Source organism: Microcaecilia unicolor, chromosome 2, assembly GCF_901765095.1.
Source record: "Microcaecilia unicolor chromosome 2, aMicUni1.1, whole genome shotgun sequence".
Lineage (NCBI taxonomy): Eukaryota > Metazoa > Chordata > Amphibia > Gymnophiona > Siphonopidae > Microcaecilia > Microcaecilia unicolor.
Window position 1 is genome coordinate 591995339 of NC_044032.1, and position 24638 is coordinate 592019976.

At 43.0% G+C, this 24638-nt stretch overlaps 1 protein-coding gene across 2 annotated transcripts in view; it reads left to right on the forward strand.

Annotated features, from left to right (window-relative positions):
- Positions 1–741: 741 nt before the first annotated feature.
- LOC115462670 (histone PARylation factor 1) overlaps positions 742–24638 on the forward strand; it is a 50381-nt gene continuing 26484 nt past the window's right edge. For both annotated transcript variants that reach the window (XM_030192668.1, XM_030192669.1), the window contains exons 1-4: positions 742–924; positions 3156–3318; positions 5407–5596; positions 17295–17393. In XM_030192668.1, the coding sequence (XP_030048528.1) occupies positions 910–924; positions 3156–3318; positions 5407–5596; positions 17295–17393 (467 nt within the window). In that variant the 5' untranslated portion in view covers positions 742–909. The remainder of the gene's footprint in view (positions 925–3155; positions 3319–5406; positions 5597–17294; positions 17394–24638) is intronic.

Genomic DNA, 24638 nt, shown 5'->3' on the forward strand with positions numbered 1-24638 from the left:
AAACATTTGATATTGAATGTGGACTTGTTGGGCAGACTGGATAGACCACGCAAGTCTTTATCTGCCGTTATTAGGTGTGCATGCATATACACTCAATTTTATAAAAGCCATTTCCACATGTAAAGCATGCCTCACACACAGAGATTACGTTATGAAATTATTTTCAAAAATGCTCCTTTCTAAGCTCGCAAAAGTAAAACAACGCTATAAGACGTCAGAAGGTCTTGCATGTCGTACAAATTCAAAGTGTGAGAACATATAGTGTATGCATATAGGGCCAAAAACTCGGGTGCAATTGCACCAATCCAATTAGAGACGCTTCCCTGGTTCGCGCTGCCCCCTTACTGGGCACACACCAGGCCACGGGGGGGGGGGGGACAGGACTCTCTCCTTAGGGATTTCTAAGGACGGAGCCTTATTCCTTCCTCCAGGCAGCTTCCAGACAACCTCAACAAAGGGATATATCATCAAAGTCCAAGCTGACCCGATCGATGCATAAAAATCTGTAAGAGCGGTGAGATTGAGAAACGAACCGGAGGAAACAGACGCTTAACACCCTCGTTTGGTGTCTCGCTCAAGCTCCTACCCCCAGCCCGCCATTTCTCCAACTCCTCCACATCCTACCTTCAGGACTTGTCATTGAGGTAAGGGTGCCCACTGCCTACAGTAGAGATTGGCATTGCCTAAACCTGAAGTGCCCCGGAGTCTTCCCTCTGTCCCGCGGCCCGCCCACAGCCGGAAACAGGAAGTTGCCTCGGAGCTAGGCAGACGCGGGAGAGCTGAGTTCTGTCGTATGTAACCTGAATTCATCACTGCTTCTACGGCTACGGAGACGGGCTAGACGCGGGAGAAGGAAAGCTCAGTTCCGTCGCATGTAACCTGAATTCACTGCTACGGCCAGTGACCTCAATGACAAGTTTGAAGGTAGAAGGAAAAGTGGGGAGTTTGAGAATGAGGGCGAGATACTGCACAAGGGACAGGGGAAGGGGAGACATACAGGACCGGGGAAATGCCAGATCCTGGGGGAGTCGTGCAAAATAAAATAGTAACAGTGTTTAAGAAGGCGTGGCTTAAGCTCTTAGGGCCAAGCTTGCTGTGCCTGCAGCAGTGTTTGCTTTAGACACGTTGTAGTCTGTCTAAAGCAAACGTTATTTAGCTTCAGTTGTACAAAGGGGATCTGCGTCCCTTTTACCATTCCCCATACATTCCCCGACAACCCTATGCAAATGCATTACAAAGAGCTCATTAGTATTAAAAATAACATTCCAAGGAATGCACAGACCTGTGCAGAATTTTATGTGAGGTCTGGACCTGTCTACTTGTACTGTATAGTGCAAGGTGCAGACTCATGGTAGATGCTCAGTGCACAGACTCCCAACCCAACCTTTAAAAACCTCTCTGGTGGTCCAGTGACCCTCCCTAAGCAAAAGATCCCTGGTGGTCCAGTGGACTCCCTCCCTCTGGGCCCACCCTTCTCAAGATGGTGACACAGAGCTCCTTATAAGGTTTTTTTTTTTTCCTTATATGGGGTTTAGCCCCTCCCATTGCATCCCAGAATGCAGTTGGCAGGGCCTGGGTGCCATCATTTTGATAAGGCGAGCCTGGAGGGAGGAGGTGTTGCTCCTGCCCCCAACTCTAAAGGTATGTGGATGGGAGGGTAGGGAGTCACTGAATCACCATGAAGATTTTTGGTAGGAGTGGCTCTAGAGAGGGGGGGTCCACTGGGCCACCAGGGATTTTTTTTGGGCCCAGGGGATCCACTGGACCACAGGGAGTTTTGGGGTGGGGAGGTCACTAGACCACCACCATGGAGTTTTTTGAGTTGCGCGGGGGGGGGGGGGGGCTTGAGAGAGGTTCTACTGGAGTTCAGTGGACCCCCCTCTCGAGCCCCCCTATGCAACTCAGAAAACTCCATGGTGGTGACAATCAGTTTGAGTCGCAAACAGCAACTGATGCACAAAGGAGATCCTTTGCATCTCATTTGCATGCCATCCCCTTTGTGGATTGGTCACTGTTTGCAACTCGGTAACTTCAACCACAGCTGCCGTATTTAACGGCGGCCTTTTTGCATTAGCCCCTTAGTTGCTAAAAGTGAAGACATAGCAGCAAATATGAGCTAGTGGTAGGTGTTTAGATATTTAAGCCACATCTGTCACCTGAGTTAACAGTGAGTGTTGGGGATGTCAGAATGCTAAAGTTGTTAGTATGGAATGGTGGAAGTCGTGATGAGAAGGTTTGACAGGCTGTGTTGGAAGAATAAGCTGCTAGGTGTGTCTGGTGTGCAAGTTATGTAAAAACTAGAAAGACTTTTGAAAAACCCAGCTGCTCACGTAGTCAAATCCAAATGGTAGGCTACTTGGGGAACCTAGGAGGCTGGATGTTCTGACAGTAAGCACATTTGCATTGTTAGTTAATTAGGTTATTACAGTGCATTGTGGTTATGCCTGGGAAACTTTAATGTTGGAGGAGACCAAGTAGGGATCTTATACGCTCTTCTACCAAGATGGAGCAGCACAAGAGATGAAAACAAAAAGGGATTGTCTTGGTAAGAAGAAATCTTAGAACTTGTTGCACAATAGCTAAGAATTAGAATGTATTCTGTGTGGATAGAATAACTGGGCAGACTTGGGGGAATTGATGTATACCAGGTACTGAATTGTTTGGAAGCAAATGGGAAGGGAGATGGTCAGACATTGTATTTTGGATTTATTTTTGAGGGGTGGTGGGTATATGGTAGTGGTGAGAGTATGTTCTGAAGACCAAGGAGATAGAATCGAAGGAAAGTGATAGGGTGAGAATTGGGATAAGAAGAGATGGATACTAAAACAAAAGATAAAGGTGGCTATGAAAGATGGAGAGAGATGAAGGAGACTCGATACAGTGAAGACAGTTATGAAATTTGTGTTGCTGTGTAAAATTCTTTACAGGGTTCTAATTCGATGGTGGTACAGACCAGCACTAAATAGTGTACACAAGGTTTGGTACTTGCCTAAAAGTAGATGCACATAAGTTCCTTCCTTATCCAGTATGACCAGGTACTGATTGTTTGGTTTCATTTATATGTTCAGAGGTCTGCGAGTTTCCAGCTTTATTGGCCTTTTTTTTTTTTTTATTTTAACAACAGATCTGACAAAATTACTCTGGTGTTCTTGCAGTGTGAGAAGGGGGCTAAAGATGCCAAGAAGAAAAGATTGGAACTGGCAGACGTGCCAGACAGCCTGCGGCAGGAGGTGCAGAGTCTCTATAAACTTCTCCTTCCTGAAGACTTTTTTCACTTTTGGAAATTTTGTCTTGAGCTCAGTCCTACAGAACCCTGTGGTAGGTTGCAATATGAATCATTATTACCTTGTTTATATTTATTATGAAGAAAAAAAACAATTTTAGTATGTACTTCTTGTACATTAGGTAAGGATTGCCCCTGCCATCCTACTTTCTGCAGTATGAGTGCCCATGCTATGTTACTGACCTTGCCTGCAGTGGAGGCAGAAAGGCTTCCACTAAAGATTTTCTCTTGTGTGATGTACAAGCTGTCATATTTTTTTCCTCTGCCCAAAGCAAAGCCTGCTTATTTTTACATTGCCCCAAGGTTGGAACTTAGGGAAATAAGAGTTTGGGTCTTGAACTAGCCGCGGTTTAACAATTGGTACCAGTGTTCTTGGAAGTGGAAGGGATTGTGCACACATTCCAGGGATATTGGCGTACTCAGTCTCAGATGTACAGGAACAGCTTCCTGATGTGCCATGCTGTGGAGAGAGTCTCTTCAGAGATAAAATGCAAGAAGCTGCTACTCTTGTCAAGCAGCACGATTGACACCCTTAAGACCCGTTTCAGGCCAGTCCTCGACTTCTAGGATTTATGGAAGCAGAGGACAACAAGTTCTATTACTCTCAAAATGAGTTGCACCAACAGGTAGTAACCGATCAGCTCCAAACAGACAGTGTCATATGACAGAAACGGTTAAGACTTGCTGGCGCAACTCGTTTTGAGGTAATTGCTTGGAGGGATGTCTGCAAGCATTAGTGTGCTTTTTACAAGTGTACTGCAATACCCCTGAAACAGCCCGTTAGTGGACGAAACATGGACCTCATAGGGTACTCTTAGCGATAAAGGTTTTCTGCACTACACATTGGGATCTGCTCTTTCGTCAATTTATATGTGGCCACTTTGAAAAAACATTTTTGACAAACTCCCTTTTTCAGCAACATGCTTCTTTGTGGAAAAGATTTATTGATCATGTTTTTTTTTTAAATTTGGAATGGGACTGAGGAAGATCGTCATTTAATTTTTGCTTGGTTAAATTCTTGTGGTCCTAATTAGAAATGTATTTGATAGGGAGCAAGTTCATTTTTTGTATTTAGTGATTATGTTGATAGAGGGACAGTTTCAGTTTTCCATCTTTAGGAAATCCACAGATACGAACACTCTTACAATTTGATAGTTGACATCCCTGCAAACCTAGGGAGAGCATATCTCTGGGACAGTTTCTTAGATTAAGACAGATCTGCTCCACTATCGAGGACTTCAAGTTTCAAGCTAGCCTTTTTTTTCAGAAATGTAAAGAAAGGGATTATCCAGATATTATTAAAAAGGCTTATAAACATACCCAGTGGGTAGAATGGACTTATTTGATGTTGCCACAGTCTAGACAGTCTGATAATTGTTTAGTCTGTGTGTTGCGTTATTCACCAGCTATTTATAAGGTATGTTCCATTATTTTAAAATATTAGCAGATTTTACAATTGCATACTATATGTTATGAGATGCCTCTATTTGCATTTAATAGAGGCAAAACTCTGAGAGATTTACTTGGTTTTTTTTCTCATCTTCAACAAGTAACTGGAAATCTTGCTTTGCTGAACAAGGGACATTTTGCCTATAGTCGCTGTACTGTATGTTTGTCATCTGTCAGTGGTTCCACAGTGACTTTGAATAGACATAGGATTTCTTTAGAACCCTTACCTTATTTATTTTATTTATTTGTTGCATTTATACCCCACATTTTCCCACCTATTTGCAGGCTCAATGTGGCTTGCATAGTACCGTCAAAGGCGCTTGCCCAGTCGGTTAATAACAAATACAAGGTTGTATAGTGATCAAATGAGGTATATGTGGAGGATCGGAAGGGATGAAGATTGCATGATGTCCAGTACAATCATTAGTAATGTTATGTTCCTGGGTGAAGAGGTTTACGTTGGGCCGTTGGGGTCTAGGCCTTTTTGAAGACGTTGGTTTTTAGTGATGTCCTGAAGTTCAGGTGATCATGGATTGTTTTCACCGCTTTTGGGAGGCCATTCCATAGTTGTGCGCTTATGTAGGAGAAGCCGGAAAAGATGTCTGACTTACTACCATTGGTGTTCATGTTAAAACTGCTTCTTTTGACATTCATGGTTTTCCTCTGTCTTGCAGATGCACTGAAATCAAGTCTGGGGCTTCAGCTGGTTGGTCCTTATGATATCCTCTCTGGAAAATACAAAACAGCAAAAAATGCATCCCAGTTGAACTATAACCTCCACTGGAGATTTTTCTATGATCCTCCAGAGTTTCAGACCCTTATTGTTGGGGACAGCCAGACACAGTATCATCTAGGGTATTTCAGGTAAGGCACACAAGCTTGTCACCTGCTGAAAAGTTGTACTGTATTGTTTACAGTTCAAAATCTCTTATAAATCTGGGGATCGGGAGCAGAACTCTGGAGGGCAGGGGGAGTAGTGATTCTTGGACTGCTTAATAGAAGCACTTGCTTGCTGCAGAATTGCAGGAACTAGTCCTGTTTTAACTGTATCCCTGCTGCTTCTGTTGACTCCCACCATCCTTTGTTACCCTGCCTTAACTCTGGATTTTGCCTGATCTGCTGCTACCTCTTATGCTGTCCACATCATCAGTATTCTATGTCTGATCTTCAGGGCCCTGAAAGGAAATGGCCTCGAGTATCTGAAGAATAGGATGATCCTCCACACACCGCCAGGGACACTAAGGTCCTCCCAAGGACTTTCAGTAACTACACCCTCTCCAAAAGACATTACACGATGTGATACCAGCAAGCGAGCCTTCTCCGGAGTAGCTCCCACACTCTGGAATGCATTGCCTGAAAGGCTGCGCTTAACACAAGACTACCTGTACTTCAGGAAGCAGGTGAAAGCTTGGCTTTTCAACCAAGCCTTTAATGGAAGAAGTAACTAACTTGTTAGTCTCACTCACACACACACACACAAGGATTGACTCAGGCTGCACATACTGCAGCGGGACATGTTTATCCACTCCTACCCTAGCTGAGATAATATTTAACCATCTCTCTGACCTCATGTGCAACTTTCTTCAAATGAATCACCTTACTTTCTAATTCTTCCTACTTTCTTACTCATCTATATGTTACAACTTTGCCTTACCCCTCACTACCAATTATAATGTTCTAGTACATATTGTGTTGTCATTGCAAGTAGTATACCATGCCATACTTTGTATTGTTTTTGAATTACTGCTATAATTGTCTACTGCTCATGTTTGATCTACTTACATGGTCTGTGCCCTGAAAAGGACAGGTACATATCAAGGTAAGGTATACACAAAAAGTAGCACATATGAGTTTATCTTGTTGGGCAGACTGGATGGACCGTGCAGGTCTTTTTCTGCCGTCATTTACTATGTTACTATAATCTTACTGTACACCGCCTTGAGTGAATTCCTTCAAAAGGGCGGTAAATAAATCCTAATAATAATACAGCATATCTGTGCTATTGTAAATTGCATGAACAGAGAGAACTTGCGTGCCAACCTGGAAAGTCATCACTGGAGGTGGGGCTATTCTGGGTTCTGCAAAGAGAGAGGATAAGCTATTACCAGAGGTGGAAGTATGTTTAGAAAAACTTTAAACACAGCTCAAAAATTTTTTAAGAAATGGAATTTTTTCCTTTTCACTTTTTTTTTTTCGACCTGGCAGTTTCTTCTAGAAACAGACGTCATCTCTTTTCCCTAAAGATGTACAAAATTGTACCTCTTCCTGGTCCTGGGTTCTCTCAGTCTCCTGGTGTAAAGAAGAAGGTTTCAGTTACATAGGAGGATGGGGCAGTACATGGCAAAATCATAGTTTGTATTGTAATGATGGGCTATATCTTTTCGGCTAGCTTTTAATTACACATTGAGTGAAGAAATTTTTTTTCCCGATTCTTTTTAAATTTACTACTTTGTAGCTTCACTGCATGCCCCCTAGTCCTAGTATTTTTGGAAAGACTAAACGGGTGATTTGACATTTACCCATTCCATTCCACTTGTTATTTTATAGACCTCTATCATATATCCCCTCAGCTGTCTCTTCTCCAAGCTAAAGGGCCCTAGTTGGGAAAAAGGATCCTTGGTGAGAAATTCAGACAGTATAATTCTAGACATTTAAACTAGAGGGTGGGGGTGACAATAGGAAGAAAGGGAATTCAGAGAGTCACCCGCAGCAAAAACATGACAGCAGTTGGGGTAGTAACCATCTAAAGGCACTTAATAACACGTGGAAAGCAATGAGCACAAATGCTTGTAGCATAAGTAAAAAGGTTCAAGATCTGTAAGCCCTGATGTTTGAAGAAGACTTGGATATTATTGCTATTACAGAGACATGGTTCAATGACTCTTATAAATGGGATGCAACCATACCGGGTTATAATCTTGATAGGAAGGATAGGGAAGGCCAAAAAGGTGGAAGAGTGGTACTGCATGTGAAAAATAATATCAGAGTGGCTGAAATGCAGGGGACCTGGGGAAAGGAAGAAGCTATATGGATCACTCTGGAAAGAGAAGATGGAACATTTATCCACACGGGTGTTATCAGCAGACCTCCAGTACAAATGGAGAAGCTGGACAAGGATCTGGTAGATATCAATAAGCTTGGTATGAAAGGGGAAGCTCTGTTGCTGGAGATTTAGCTTGCCTGATGTGGATTGGGACATCCTGTCAGCAAAATCAGAAAGAAGTACAGAGATCGTGGCTGCCTGTCAAAGTGCCTTGTTGAGACAAATGGTGACAGAATTCACGAGGGAAGGGTTGACGCTGGATCTAGTGCTCACAAGTGGAAGAAGTGCTTCAAATGTACAGCAGGGTACCCACCAATGTTCCCTCTAAGCGGAGCTCATGAACTATTTCTCATACAATTTAGGAGCATCACTCACAGATTTTACATGGTTTCATCACAAAAAAATGATTTTTTTGTGCTATATACAGATATGCATTGCTAATACTGGTGCTCAAAAATTGTTGGTTTTTAAAACTTGTTGCTCGCACGAAAATAAATTTGCACACACCAGTGCACTCCTTAGAGGAAACATTGGTACCCACCTGGGCAAAAGCGATCATCACACAATATGGTTTGATATAAGACGCAAAAGCGGAGTGCAGCCGCACAAGACTCAACGTACTGGATTTCAGATGTTCGTAAAATGGGGGAATACCTGAAGGAGGAGCTGATGGCGTGGGTGAAGTGGAAGTGCAGTGGTCCAAACTGAAAGCTGCTATACCTATGGCAACTGATCTTTATACAAGGAAAGTAACAAAAACAAGAGAAACAGGAAGCCTATATGATTCTCCAAACAGGTGGCTGAAAAAATAAGGGCAAAAGAGGCTTTGTTCAAGAAATACAGAAGAATGCAACAGGAGGATCGCAGATAAGATTATCGACTTAAACTCAAAGAAGTCAACATAGTAACATAATAAATGACGGCAGATGAAGACCTGTACGGTCTATCCAGTCTGACCAACAAGATACTTTATATGTATACCCGAGTTTGATTTGTCCTTGCCTTTCTCAGGGCATAGACCATAGAAGTCTGCCCAGCACTGTTCTTGTACTAAGTTCTGAAGCTAATGTCAAAGCCCTTTCAAATTTACACTCCAGCCCATCTCTATCTATTCAGTCACGATCAGGGCATAGACCGTAGAAGTCTGCCCAGCTCCCCTTTTGTTTCCCAATTACTGGCGTCGCCACCCAATCGCCACTAAGATTCCACGAAACCATTCCTTCTAAACAGGATTCCTTTGTGTTTATCCCACACATGTTTGAATTCCATTACCGTTTTCATCTCCACCACCTCCCGCAGAAGGGCATCCACATATCCACCACCGTCTCTGTGAAAAAATACTTCCTGACATTAGTCCTGAGTCTGCCCCCCTTCAACCTCAATTCATGTCCTCTAGTTCTACCGCCTTCCTGTCAAGAGGGAAATACAGCTAGCAAAAGCGCAGGCGAAAGAAAAAAATGGCTAAAGATGTAAAGAGAGGTGACGAGACCTTTTTCAGATATATTTGGGGAAAGGAGAAAAGATAGGAATGGAATTGTAAGACTGAAAGATGCTGAGAATGGTGTTATCGAGAGTGATGAGGATAAAGCAAATGTGCTGAACAAATACTTCTCTTCTGTGTTCACGAAAGAGAGTCCTGCAGAAGGACTTCGGTTGTCTGCCGAAGGTATATCTGGGAATGGAGTAAATATTGCACCGTTCACAGAAAAAAGTATTTATAAGCAGCTTGAAAATCTGGCAGTGGACAAAGCTGTGGGATACATCCCAGGATACTGAGGGAGCCTGGTGGGACCTCTTAAGGATTTATTTTATATGTCTTTAGAGACCAGAGAAGTTCCTCTAGTCTGGAGACGAGCTGATGTGGTCCCTCTTCACAAAAGCGGGGACCACATCAGGGAAGAGGTGGGAAACTACAGCCCGTTAAGCCTCATATTGGTGATAGGAAAAATAATGGAGTTGCTGCTGAAGGAAAGGATATTTAACTAGAAGCCAACAGATTGCAGGATTTGACATGGCTTTACCAAAAGAAAATCTTGCCAAATCTGATTGACTTCTTTGACTGGGTGACCAAAGAACTGGCTAAAGGACATGCACTAGATGTAATCTACTTGGATTTCAGCAAAGCCTTTGATACAGTTCATAAGTACATAAGTAGTGCCATACTGGGAAAGACCAAAGGTCCATCTAGCCCAGCATCCTGTCACCGACAGTGGCCAATCCAGGTCAAGGGCACCTGGCACGCTCCCCAAACGTAAAAACATTCCAGACAAGTTATACCTAAAAATGAGGAATTTTTCCAGTCCATTTAATAGCGGTCTATGGACTTGTCCTTTAGGAATCTATCTAACCCCTTTTTAAACTCCGTCAAGCTAACCGCCCGTACCACGTTCTCCGGCAATGAATTCCAGAGTCTAATTACACGTTGGGTGAAGAAAAATTTTCTCCGATTCGTTTTAAATTTACCACACTGTAGCTTCAACTCATGCCCTCTAGTCCTAGTATTTTTGGATAGCGTGAACAGTCGCTTCACATCCACCCGATCCATTCCATTCCACTCATTATTTTATACACTTCTATCATATCTCCCCTCAGCCGTCTCTTCTCCAAGCTGAAAAGCCCTAGCCTTCTCAGCCTCTCTTCATAGGACTTCATAGGAAAGTCGTCCCATCCCCACTATCATTTTCGTCGCCCTTCGCTGTACCTTTTCCAATTCTACTATATCTTTTTTGAGATACGGAGACCAGTACTGAACACAATACTCCAGGTGCGGTCGCACCATGGAGCGATACAACGGCATTATAACATCCGCACACCTGGACTCCATACCCTTCCTAATAACACCCAACATTCTATTCGCTTTCCTAGCCGCAGCAGCACACTGAGTCCTCACAGAAGACTCATGAATAGCTGAGAAGGCTGAGCTTAGAACCCAAAGTAGTGAATTGGATTGGATACTGGTTGACCGACAGGCGACAGAGGGTGGTAGAATATGGAATCTGCTCATAGAGGAAAAGAAAGTGAGCAGTTGCAAATTTTCACAATCCTCTTGCAATTTAACAACTTTGAATAACTTTGTGTCATCAGCAGGCTTGATTACCTCACTAGTTACTCCCATCTGTAACCCACCAGAATTGTCTCTCACAAATATATTAAACAGAATCGGACCCAGAACAGAGGATTTCACCGTATCATCTATGACTCCTATTTCCTTTTCCTGGGCATTGACTCCTAATGTGGAACCTTGCATCACGTATCTATAGTTTGGGCTCCTCTTTCCCACATTCATCATTTTGCAGTTGCTCACACTAAACGTCATCTGCCATTTGGATGCCCAGTCTCCCAGTCTTGTAAGGTCCTCTTGCAATTTTTCACAATCTGCTTGTGATTTAACAACTTTGAATAACTTTGTGTCATCAGCAAATTTAATTACCTCACTAGTTATTTCCATCTCTAGATCATTTATAAATATGTTAAAAAGCAGCAGTCTCAGCACAAACCCTTGGGGAACCTCACTATCTTCTCTTCTCCATTGAGAATACTAACCATTTAGCCCTACTCTGTTTTCTATCTTTCAACCAGTTTTTAATCCACAGTACCTCCTATCCCATGACTTTCTATTTTCCTCAGGAGTCTTTCATGAGGTACGTTGTCAAATGTCTTTTCAAAATCCAGATATACAATATCGACTGGCTCACCTTTATCCACATATAGTAGATTAGTGAAGCAAGATTTCCCTTGACTAAATCCAGTTGGCTTTTTCATTAATCCATTCTTATGTATATGCTCTGTAATATTGTTCTTTAGAATAGTCTCTACCATTTTGCCCAACACCGACATCAGGCTCACCAGTCTATAATTTCCCATATCCCCTCTGGAACTCTTTTTAAAAATTGGTGTTACAATGATCACCCTCCAATCTTCTGGAAATACTAACAATAGCCCTGGAAGTTCATTTTTCAATTCTATCAGTTCTCTGGATTGAATACCATCCAGTCCAGGCAATTTGCTACTCTTCAGTTTGTCAAATTGCTCCATTACATCTTGCTGTCCTGTCCAGTATTAAGTAATATTGATACATTAGCTTTACATTATTCTCTTGCAAATTGGCAGCCATTGTAACTTTTGCCAGCGCTGGTTCCGTAGCTCCCCATTCTAGAGGTTCATAACCAATACTCAAATCCCTCTCCTATTTCTGCCTATCCTGCAGATCCGGGCGAGCCAGATCTCGTAGATATCTATATAATGCAGCAACTTAGATGCCTAGTAAATACAAAATCCTCACGTATTTCTTCCAAAACAGAACTTCCCCCTCCAAATGTGATTTGATGGACTTACCCTTTAGGAAATGGACCACCTGGCAATATGCAAATTGATGCTCCCGAGGAACCTGATATTACATACCAAGATGTCAGAAGGTACTACTTCTGAGACCTCTATAATTTGCTCCCATCTCGCTAATAGTTGAAACTCCCAGTGCTAAAAGACACCAGAAGTCATCCCCAGCCCAAGCATGGGATTAAACAGAAAGGTCATATGATGTGATAACTGAAAATCTGCTCTTGCGCTCATACCATCCCAGCTTTTTAATGTATGTGTGCTTGTTGGGCACACCTCAATTCCCACTGAGTGACATCTTTGTGGAAGCCACTTAAGAATAGCCATACAGGGTCAGACAAATGGTCCATCTAGCCCAGTATCCTGTTTCTAACAGTGGCCAATCCAGGTCACAGGTACCTGGCGGAAAGCCAAATAGTAACAATATTCCGTGCTAGTGATCACAGAGCTAGCAGTGGCTTCCTCATGTCTGCCTTAATGGGATTGATCCCACCAACATCTGTTCCAAGTGAATCCAAAGTTTATATGGATGATTTTGAAATCACTCAATAGCAGCCCTTGACTGCACCACCCTATAATACAACCCCTAATGAAGCACACCCAGGCCCCCTTTTTTCCTATCCCAAAATAGTATTTTCCTAGGGACCCTAGGGTGCTTATCCCATCCTCCCAAATAAATTTCAATATACTTTCTTGAAGGGTAGTAAGATATTGCTTTGGCACAGATATAGGCAGCATTTGAAATAAAGAAGTCCTAGGTAAAATGTTCGTTTTCACAGTGACAATTCTTTTAAACCAAGAAAGTATCAATTCCTTCCAACGTGCTAAGTCATTTCTCACTATACCAAGCAGCTTTGGTAATTAGCATCAAACAGCTTTCAGTAAGTTCCTGTGAACCACTCCTCCAGATATTTCATGCTCCTCTGCACCCACCTAAAGGGAAAGGATGTTTTCAGCAAATTAAAAGTTGTATCCAGCAATGTGAGATTAAAGGCCTCCATTCTTCCCATGTTTATTTTAAACTGAGATGCTTTAGAATAGGCCTCTATCTCTGGTTTTTAATTCGGAAGAGTAGTTATGGGGGAGGACAATAATAATAAGACATCATCTGCAAACAAACTAATCTTAAACTCTCCTCCCCCCCCAAAAAAAATTTGGGGGGTTCCCCAAACTGCCATGGTTTTGAAAACCTTCAACCCTCGAGCCCAAATCACGCAAGTGTCTTTTTAAGTGTATCAATTTTCACTGTAATAATACCCTCATCTCCTTAAATTCATCCTGCAGCTCTTGCAGGAAGTGCTGTAGTTTGGTAGTCACTCCCTGAAATACTCCTCGATTTCAGGCTGTGATTCACTACCTGACCGCCAAAATTGACAGAGTGCCTCCTTCATGATGCTAATTTTAGCTTTTTGCACCATTGGCTCACTGTTCTCTGTGTGTTGCCAACAATTAGGCTCTGTGGGAGCCCCATCTCCAAGGGATTACTGCTATATAATCAGATGAGGTGTAGGAGCTCAGCCCTACCCGGTCATCTAGGAGGCTGACATCACTTCCTTCCACGTCATGTCCCCCTTTCTAAAAAATATTTCTTGTGAGTACTCCTCCCATTCACCTGACCTTGTGCTGTAGGATTTGTATACATTGCCTTGATCCATCTGTAAAACTCATATAAGTACATAAGTACATAAGTAGTGCCATACTGGGAAAGACCAAAGGTCCATCTAGCCCAGCATCCTGTCACCGACAGTGGCCAATCCAGGTCAAGGGCACCTGGCACGCTCCCCAAACGTAAAAACATTCCAGACAAGTTATACCTAAAAATGCGGAATTTTTCCAAGTCCATTTAATAGCGGTCTATGGACTTGTCCTTTAGGAATCTATCTAACCCCTTTTTAAACTCCGTCAAGCTAACCGCCCGTACCACGTTCTCCGGCAACGAATTCCAGAGTCTAATTACACGTTGGGTGAAGAAAAATTTTCTCCGATTCGTTTTAAATTTACCACACTGTAGCTTCAACTCATGCCCTCTAGTCCTAGTATTTTTGGATAGCGTGAACAGTCGCTTCACATCCACCCGATCCATTCCACTCATTATTTTATACACTTCTATCATATCTCCCCTCAGCCGTCTCTTCTCCAAGCTGAAAAGCCCTAGCCTTCTCAGCCTCTCTTCATAGGAAAGTCGTCCCATCCCCACTATCATTTTCGTCGCCCTTCGCTGTACCTTTTCCAATTCTACTATATCTTTTTTGAGATACGGAGACCAGTACTGAACACAATACTCCAGGTGCGGTCGCACCATGGAGCGATACAACGGCATTATAACATCCGCACACCTGGACTCCATACCCTTCCTAATAACACCCAACATTCTATTCGCTTTCCTAGCCGCAGCAGCACACTGAGGTTTCAGCGTATCATCGACGACGACACCCAGATCCCTTTCTTGATCCGTAACTCCTAACGCGGAACCTTGCAAGACGTAGCTATAATTCGGGTTCCTCTTACCCACATGCATCACTTTGCACTTGTCAACATTGAACTTCATCTGCCACTTGCACGCCCATTCTCCCAGTCTCGCAAGGTCCTCCTGTAATCGTTCACATTCCTCCTGCGACTTGACGACCCAGCTCCATTTTGCATAGTATGGCAAAATGCCCTCCATAATAAATAAATGCCCAGTTCAGGCAATGAAATGCCTTCTGTGTCGATTTGTTGCTAGTACAGATGGTATCTTAGCCCACCACTTCAAAGATGCCACTTGTCTGATATTATTCCCAACATAATACCCATGCACAAAACTGCCTTGGTCCTCATCTAAGAAGTTGGGCATAAAGCTAGCTAACCTGTTTGCCAAAATCTTTGATAATGCTTTATTGTTTATATTCAACAAAGATATGGACCGCATGAGCCATGCTGCGTTAAATCTCTCTGTGGTTTAGGTAGTAGTATTGTGGTGCCTGCTGTTTTCTTGACACGCCCCCACCCCCCAACTCTCTGCCTTCCCTGTTGCATTAAAAAGCTTCTTTGGGATAATCTGCCTCTTCCTAAACTGGGAGAACAGATAGCTAGTTTAGAGAGCATAATTTCTGAGGATGAAGTGTTGGCAACGATGAAGAGCCTTAAGGTAAACAAGACCCCCAGATTAGACTGCTTTATGGCCCATTTTTATAAGGCATTCTCCAGGATATTAGCACCTATATTGACTCAACTGTTTAATTCTATACTCAAAGGGGATACCCTGTCAAACACCATGAAAGGGATGGCCATTATTGGTATTCATAAAGCACAAACAGACCCTTAACAGTGTATCTCATACCATTGAATCTCATCACTCAATTTAGACATCAAAATATTAGCCTAGAGGTTTAACCACTATTTACCTCTTCTGGTGATAGTATGAGGAGACTGGTGAATCTTACATACTGTGCACACTCCTGAGTCATCCCTGTGGTATTGCTTGCTATCAATGCAGAGAAAGCTTTCAGTTGTATGGAGTAACTCTTTGTTTGCTGCTGTCCAGTGGGTGATCTGAGCCCTAATTTTTTTCTCATGGATCTCGGCATTGTACCAGACCTTCTGTGCTATAAACAGCACATATTCAGATACTTTTCCCTTGGGAAGAGCACTCAGCCCACTTTTGCCTCTGTTTTTCAGTCTAGTTAGAGAGACACTAAAAACTTGTATTTGTATTACTCAATTAATCTTTATGTTGGAATTTGCCTGTATATGTTTTTTCAAATAGTACTCTGGGATGCAAGTTATACTCTCTTTAGAAACTTTTACTTTCTAACGGAGGAAAAGACTTCAGAAATTCTGCACAGTGCTCTCGCACTGTTTCTATTTGCAGGCTGCTTCCTTTCCTTATCCCAAGTTATACTCTCTTTAGAAACTTTTACTTTCTAACGGAGGAAAAGACTCCAAAAATTCTGCACAGTGCTCTCGCACTACTTCTATTTGCAAACTGCTTCCTTTCCTTTGCCAGTGATTGACCACTCTGTTTAGGAGAAGGTGCAGAGTCGTCATCAGTCTAAAAAACCTCCTAGTAATTTTAAAGATATGCTATATAAATTATTTTTCTTTTAATCATCACGTTTTTAGTTTTTTGTTCTTTTACGCTTTTAAACTTATCTGAGTTGTGGCATATGCAGTCGGGAACGCAATTACTCAAGCAATTAAAGGGCAGGAGGTTAGGGGAGATGAATATAAGCTTTCTCTTTTTTGCAGATGACGTGATGTTGACTGTAGCCTATTGACATAAATCCCTACTACAAGACCTTGAGGAGTTGGAAACCAGTCATTTCTCTTGGTTTAAAGTTAACATGACTAAATCTGAGTTACTGAATGTTACCCTCCATCTAGTTGAGGTACAATCTCTGTCCCAAACATTTCCATTCTACAGAGTGAAAACCTCTTTGCTGTATTTGGGGATTCAAATAGGAGAAGATATGAGTAGGCTATATGAATTTAATTATCCCCCATTGTTCAGCTCACTAGGTAAAGACCTGACTAGCTGCGGTAGTATCCCTGTCTTGGCTGGATTAAATAGCAGGGGTCAAGATGGTGTATACCACATTCATGGTTGTTTAATCAGTATGATTGTTGGGCCAATTGGATAGACCATTCAGCCCTTTATTTGCTGTTATCTACTATGTTACTAAGGGGCCCACCCTTGCAAGACCTGAAGATCTTCAGCTTTCAGAGCTCACCCTGCTTGTTGGGAGGCAGAAAAAGAAGTAAAAAGGCACTGTAACTCTAGAACTAAGGCCTTAAATAACCAAAGAAACCCACCTATCTCCTTCATCTGGGAGGAGTTGGAAACTCAGCTAGAATAGTCCTAGGCTCTCATCAGCTTATGCTGCTTCCAAGGCTGTGTTATCGCTGAAAAGGCATGAAAGAGAAAATTCACCTTCATCTACAAGATCTGTAGTGACCCTCGAGTCACATGTGTGTATACATACATATATGCATATAGATAAATATACTGCAGATATAGTTTTGTTCTAGGTTCAAGAGCACAATGGGGGAGTGTGTGAATTTTTGGGAGATGTTAGGGGGTGGAAGGAGAGTAAAGATGTAGACATAACAAAAGAACCCTATCAGAATCTGACTTGGCTTTGGAAGTGCTGTAGTTTTTTTTGCTTGGAAACTCTCCTGATTGCTTACTATGTGGCCTGTTTACAGGGACTCTCCAGATGAACTGCCTGTCTTTGTTGGCGCAAATGAAGCGAAGAAAGGCTGCACAATTTTTCAAGTTGGAGACAATTTGTTTGCTGCTGTGAAGTAAGATTTTTAGTTCCGTTGATATGTTTTTCCCTTAAAATTTACAAACTATTTACTAGATCTTCTGTGATCTACCTTAATATCAAAGCCAAAAAGACATCTAGGTGAGAGCGGATATACAACAGACAGAGCACATTGTGATATTGTTTTTATAGATTGTCTATGCCATGACTATAATAAACCAAACTAGAATCAACACATCCAGATATACCAAACACTTTCCTATAGAATCTGGTTATATAGTTGTTGTAAGGACCTCAGCAGTATCACGGTGTGGTTTCAAAAGTTTTCCACAGCGATTTACATACCAATATTGTCATCGGTCCATACCTCCCTCCATCCTACATATTAAATACTCTCTTCTTAAATGATGTATAACATGTAACTTAAATAATTTTAAAGAGTTACACATTATACATTGTTTAAGAAGAGAGTATTTAATAAGTAGGATAGAGGGACATATGGACCAATGACGACATTGGAATGTAAATCGCTGTGGGAAACTTTTGAAACCACACCGTGATACTGCTGAGGTCCTTAAAATTATATGACCAGATTCTATAGCAAAATGTTTGGTATATCTGGATGTGTTGAGTCTAGTTTGGATGATTGGATTGTCCAGATAAAGAAGATTAATTTGGCATATCCTAGAGGTTATATGACTGTAGTAAAGTCATATGAACCAAGATTATGGTCAGATTTAATTTTACAGAGGGCCAGATCCACAAGAGCAGTAGCCTGTTCTGTTGAATGCCATATGTGAATTTAGCTCTTATAGGGTCTGCTGTTAGGGATCTTAGCCTCAATAGTTCCTGTAGCAAGACCTTTTATTTTTTATGTGATTTAGGATTGAGATTTAGCTCACACCTTTTTAGTAGTAGTTCAGGGTGAATTATGTTCAGTACAGTAGGGTATTTTCCTGTTCCTCTGTGACTTACAATCTAAGTTTGTACCTGAGGCAGTAGAGGGTTAAGTGACTTGTTCAAAATTACAAGGCGTAGCAATGGGATTCAATCCTCACTTTCTTGGTTCTTAGCCTGCTGTGGTAATCGTTAGGCTACTCTTCCTTTATTCATCTTTACTTACCAGTAAAGATAGATACAGCACAGAGATTACCGCTCCAGTCACAAAGGCAGCATTAGGAGAAGAAACCAATTCAGGAAGATTAATCCATATGAGAAGTTCATGCAGGATTAATAGAGCCTTTCCTCATTGCCCCTCCAGACCAGACATTCCCAACCCAGTCCTCAGGGCACACCTAGTTTAATCGGGTTTTCAAGATACCCACAATGAATATGTATGAATTAGATTTGCCTGCAGTTGAGGCAATGCATGCAGATCTATCTCATGTATATTCATTGTGGATATCCTGAAAATCCGATTGGATTAGGTGTGCCCCGACAACTGGGTTGTGAATAGCTGCTTCAGACCAGTACAGACACTTGAGTTTGAGCTTTTCCGTAGTTCCTACTAGTCAGTATTTCTTTTTCTTTTTTTTTTCACTTTAATATTTATTAAGTTTAAAACTAATTCACAAGTACACACTTGCTTAAGAAACACAGAGATATATATGACAATAAGGAACAGTCCAGTTATACAAAAAGAATTAAACCCCTTCTTAGATCACTAAAAGAAGGGATATCTCAATAAACAAATAGGAGATAAACATAAGAAAACATTACTAAAGTAAGGCCCTAGATCAAGCTACATACCCACTTTTCTATCTAAATACTATCAGGTTGTACATTACCACTGGAGATCTTTATAACATCCAAAAATGGTCTTAAATGTTGGGGTTCCCAAAAAACATATTTCACTCCTGTTCTTCATTGATTTGTGTTAAAACGACTTCAGTCTGCCCCCTTATAATATCTCAAAGGATTATTTTCTCTTAACTCCTTAGGTCTTTCACAGCTTGTTACTTTCCCAACCCATTCCCAAGGTAACTCGTTGCCGGAGAATGTAGTGACAGCAGCTGGCCTTACAGAGTTTAAAGGGGGTTTGGACAGATTCCTGAACATTATTAAAAAATTATAATTTTTTTTTCCGGGTTCTTGAAGCTGTCGGAGACAGGATTCTGGGCTTGATGGACCCTTGGTCTTTTCCCAGTATGGTGGTGCTTATATGCTAACACACTGGATCCTTAACCTTATCTTTTCACATTCTTCTAGCCTCCTACAGTCTGCTTCATTTTCTTCCCTTGGGCCGATCACTATTTCCGTCTTTCCAGACTGGCACAGACGGATTGGTTATGCACTCCCAACAGATGAAGACTGAGAACACTCCAGCCGATATTCAGCTGGCAGTTGTCAGCGTTTTTTTAAACACTGACTATCGCCAGCTAGCTTAGCCCTGAATATTCCCCCCCCCCCCCCATCCTCCTCCTAAAAGACAATGCCTGAACTTGGAGGAGATAGGTTTCCTGGAGGCTGGCTCCCATATCTCGGAGGAGAAGGCTCAGGAGTGGCATGAGGAGGACCCTTTGGGACAGCAACAGCTGTTAGAAGCAGAGGACTTGATGGAGGAGTTGCCTGCATTCCCTAATTTGAGGAGGGTCCGAAGGAGGTGCTGCAGAAAGTGGATCCCTTGTTGAAAGGGATCAGGAAAGCTTCCAGATCCTTTCCCATGCACCAGGACATATGAGATTTATTTATTTATTTTTGTTACATTTGTACCCCGCGCTTTCCCACTCATGGCAGGCTCAATGCGGCTTACATGGGGCAATGGAGGGTTAAGTGACTTGCCCAGAGTCACAAGGAGCTGCCTGTGCCGGGAATCGAACTCAGTTCCCCAGGACCAAAGTCCACCACCCTAACCACTAGGCCACTCTTCCACTCCAGACCCAGTGGAATTCTCAGGACTCACCATTCAAGGTGGCTAAGTTGATGGTGTGCCTGTATCCTATTCATTTGAGGCCTCCAATGGTTGACGCTGTTTTCTCAGCAGTGGCAAATTAAAATACAGCCCCAGTGGATAGTAACATGGCTCTTCAGGCCTGCCAGATGGATTTCTTCCTGTAGCAGAGCTTTGATGTGGCTACTCTGGTGGTACAGACAGCCATCTGTGGGGGCCTAGTATCCACAGCTTGTTTTCGCTGGGTTGAAAAGGTCCTGGATAGACTGTCAGATGGTTGGTCCATGGTCAATCAGGAATTGGCTAAGATTGAGGTTGGGGTCTTTTTTTATCTGAAGCTCTGTATGATCTCTGTAGTTCGGCTAAGTCCATGGCAATCAGGGTGGAGGTTAGGTGGTCCTTGTGGCGGAGGGGCTGATTAGTGAATGTTACCTCATAGTATAACTCAGCAAATTTCCCTTCCATGGGTCTCTGGTGAGGACTTGAACAAGCTAGTTAAGAGTCTGGGAGAAACAAAGTTTTCACATCTTCTGGAGGATAGTCGGAAGGCTGCTGGTAGAGGTTTCTCAGACAGAGATAACGTTTGTGAAGCTCATTGGTATAGGCTGGGCAGGGTAAGCAGGGCCCAGGATAATCGATTTTTCAAATGTCCTAGTCCTCTCGTGGGAGCAGGCAGAGAGGTCGAGACCCCAGACTCGCTTCCCCAGCCCCAGGATGCAGCGTCAATGAAGGTATCGGGGTCCAGCCTCCTGTTTCAGTGGAAGTACAGTTGGCAGAGTTTCATTGGAGGTAAACCCAGATTATGTCAGGTCATTTGCGATGGTTATGTCCTGGGGTTCACCCATCCCTTGGCAGTCACCTTTCTGAAGTCTTTCTATTGAGCCCAGTAGAAGGTGAGGGCTATCAGGAATACTTAAGAAAGACTGATCGATTTGAGTGCAGTAGTGCCAGTGCCGAATGAGCAGTGGGGCACTGAGCATTATTCCATTTATTTTGTAGTCCCAAAGAAGGAGTTGTCTTTCAGACCAATTTTGGATTTTCAGTACCCTCTTTTCACGTGTAATACTATGGTCGGTCATTGTAGCAGTAAGTCCTGGAGAGTTCCTCACTCCTTTGAATTTTACGGAGGCTTATCTTCACAGCCTATCCAGCAGTGTCACCAGAGGTACCTTCACTTTGCAGTTTTGGGATGGCATCATCAGTTTTGTGTACTCCCTTTTGGTCTGGCAACAGCTTCTCACACTTTTTCCAAAGTAATGGTGGTGGTGGTCCACCTTTATCGGGATGATTTGAGTAGAGTCCTTTCAGGAGAGCAGTTCTAGCCCAGCTAGAGTGGTGCAGATGCTACATTCGGCTGAGCTGGGTAATCAATCCAACTATGAGCCATCTGAACCTGGAGTATTTGGGAGTGTGCTTTGACACTCATTTAAGCAGAGTGTTTCTCCCAGTCAAACGGATAAGGAAGTTGCAGGCACAAGTGCGCTCTGTTTTGCAGGTGAACTGTCCTCAGGCCAAATCCTATCTTCAAGTTCTGAGCTTGATGGCAGCGAGTATAGAGGTGATGTGAGGGCCCATATGAAGCCGCTTCAGGAAGTGCTGTTGTCAAGGTGGTCTCACCAGAAGTAGTCCTTAGAAGTGAGGCTCTCCCTTTGGGTGGGGGGGGGGGGAACTAGCAACGCACAGTCTGCAGTGGTTGTTGGGAGGCTTGGGCATGGGCTTAGATACTTCCCTTTGGACAGTGGTGATGATGGATGCCAGTCTTCAAGGTTGGGGAACCCTTTGCCTGGGCCAGGCGGCTCAGGGCCAGTGGCCAGCAACAGAGGTGGCCCAGTGGTCCATCAACAGACTGGAAACCAGGGCAATTTTCTTGACCCTGCAGTCCCTTCCAGATGCTACTTAAAGGCAGGATGGTAAGGATTCTGTCAGACAATCCAACCGTGGTGTATGACATAAATCAACAAAGGAAAACCAAAAGCTATCTTGTGGCTCTGGACACAGCCCTCCTCCTTATCTGGACATAAAGTCATCTGGCTGATCTGTCCACCAAGGACAAACCAAAGCGGAGATGGAAAAGAATGCAGACGTGATCACAGGTCCAAATGGCAAAGACATTATTAATTGAGCTGAGTATGCCTGCATCAGGGGTTGTAAGCTGGAGGGTAAAGTCATCAGTCTAAAAATTAGAGAATGACACGGGGACAAAATTTGTCCCCATCCCTGCCCCATCTCCGTGGGTTCTGTCTCCATCCTCTCCCTGTCCTGTCGCCATAGGCCCTGTCTCTGTCCCCGCCCCATCCCGTGGGTTCTGTTCTCATCTGCAGAAGCCTCGAACAATTATGATTTTACTAGTAAAAAAAAAGGCCCGTTTCTGACACAAATGAAATGGGCGCTTGCAAGGTTTTCCTTGGAGTGTGTATGTTTGAGAGAGAGTGTGTGAGAGAGAGAGTGAATGTGTGAGTGTGTGTGAGAGAGAGAGTGAGCCTGGGTGCGAGTGTGTCTGTGAGAGAGAGAGTGTGTGTGTGAGAATGAGAGTGTGTGCAAGTGTATATGTGAGACACAGTGTGAGAGAGAGAGTGTGTGTGTGAGAATGAGAGTGTGTGCAAGTGTATATGTGAGACACAGTGTGAGAGAGAGAGTGTGTGTTTCACACAGATACAGTGTGTGCGAGAGAAAGAGTGTGTGTGTGAGACACAGACTGTCTGTGAGACTGAGTGTATGAGACCAAGAGAGTGTGTGAGTGACTGTGTGACAAATAGAGAGCACATAGAGAGTGAATGTGATACAGTGTGAGACATAGAGTGTGTGAGAGACAGTGTGTGAGAGTGTGAGAGAGAAAGATATTGACTGTGAGAGAGAGTGTGTGTGTGTGTGACAGAGATATCTCCCCCCTCTCTCTGGTGTCAGGCCCCCCCCTCTCTCTCTGGTGTCTGAGCGTTACTGTGCAGGATGCTGAGCTCTGGCTGTACTTCAAGGAACTGACCAATCCTATTTAATAGAATGCACCTCCAACATTCTGAAGCCGAGAAACCTCGTGTGGTTGGTCACTTCTGCTTGTGATGAACCCAGAAGTACGTGATGTCAATTCAGGAGATGGATACAGAGAGCAGGAATGCCTCAGCCATGCAGTCAGCTTCAGAATGTTGGAGGTGCGTTTTATTATATAGGATATTTAAATCTTTTTATTAAAGTATAAAAAGGAACAATATGCTATGCAACTGTTGTGTATAAATTACAAATAGAAAACAATAATAACAATGAGCAGCTATAATAACCCTCCCACCACCACCACCCTCTACCCTTCCAACCCCAACAATAGCTGACTTCTGTTACCCCAAGGAATCCTAATCCACCCTATTAAAATGTCCAGAGGTACAAAATACAACCTGTTTGTATGCACTAGAGGGGAGAAATATGCGCTATGATGCACTGTTATGATTTTTAAGTCTGTGGATGAATAAGAAGTCATCAACATTCTCAGGATTCAGTCTAGCTGTCCTGCCCTCCATAGTCCCCCCTGCAATAGAAGATGTCTCTTAGAAGATGTGCTGGTAGCAGCATGTACAGGGTCCCCCATGCAAATTTTGCTAGCTGTGGCCTGCATGTTTTCTTCTTTTTCCAAAAAGTAAAAATATTGTCGTCTGCATCAATCAAACATAAATAACAGTCCAGTTCATTAACAGGCTTCAACGTAGAAAGTGACACAGGGACAAAGTTTGTACCCATCCTCACGGGCTCTGTCCCCGTCCTCACAGGAACTGTTTCCGCCCCGACCCCATGGACTCTGTCCTTGTCCCCATCCCCATGGTTACTTTGGGTCCTCATCCCCATGTCATTCTTTACTAAAAATGTCTTTGCACAACACTCACATAAAAATGAATAATTGAGTGCTTAAAAATAAGCAGAGTCACTAACACCATTGGTCAGTCAATAAAATCTTTGACATTTGGACCTGTGGTCACTTCTGCGCTCTTTGTCATTTCCGCTTTGATTTGTCATTGGAGGTATCTGCAGAGGTTATTTCTTCTTTGTTTACTGCTGTGTGGATCTGTCCGCCATTCATGTTCCAAGAATGGACAATGTTCAAGCGGATTTTCTCAGCAAACACATACTGGATCCAAGAAAATGGAGCCTGGGTCACAGCACCCTTGATCTCTTTGTGAGCAAGTGGGGCCTGCCAATGGACCTAATGATAACCTTCCTAAATGCCAAAGTTTCTAGATTCTTCAGTCTATGACGGGACTGTTGCTCAGAGAGGCTGGATGCTCTGGTGCAGGTGTGTTCTCTCTGGGTTTCCTGTATGTGTTTCCTCTGTGGCTTTTGTTGGGCAGAGTCATTCCAAAGATTAAGCTTCACGGTGGTCTGGTGATTCTAATAGCGCTGGATTGGCCAAGG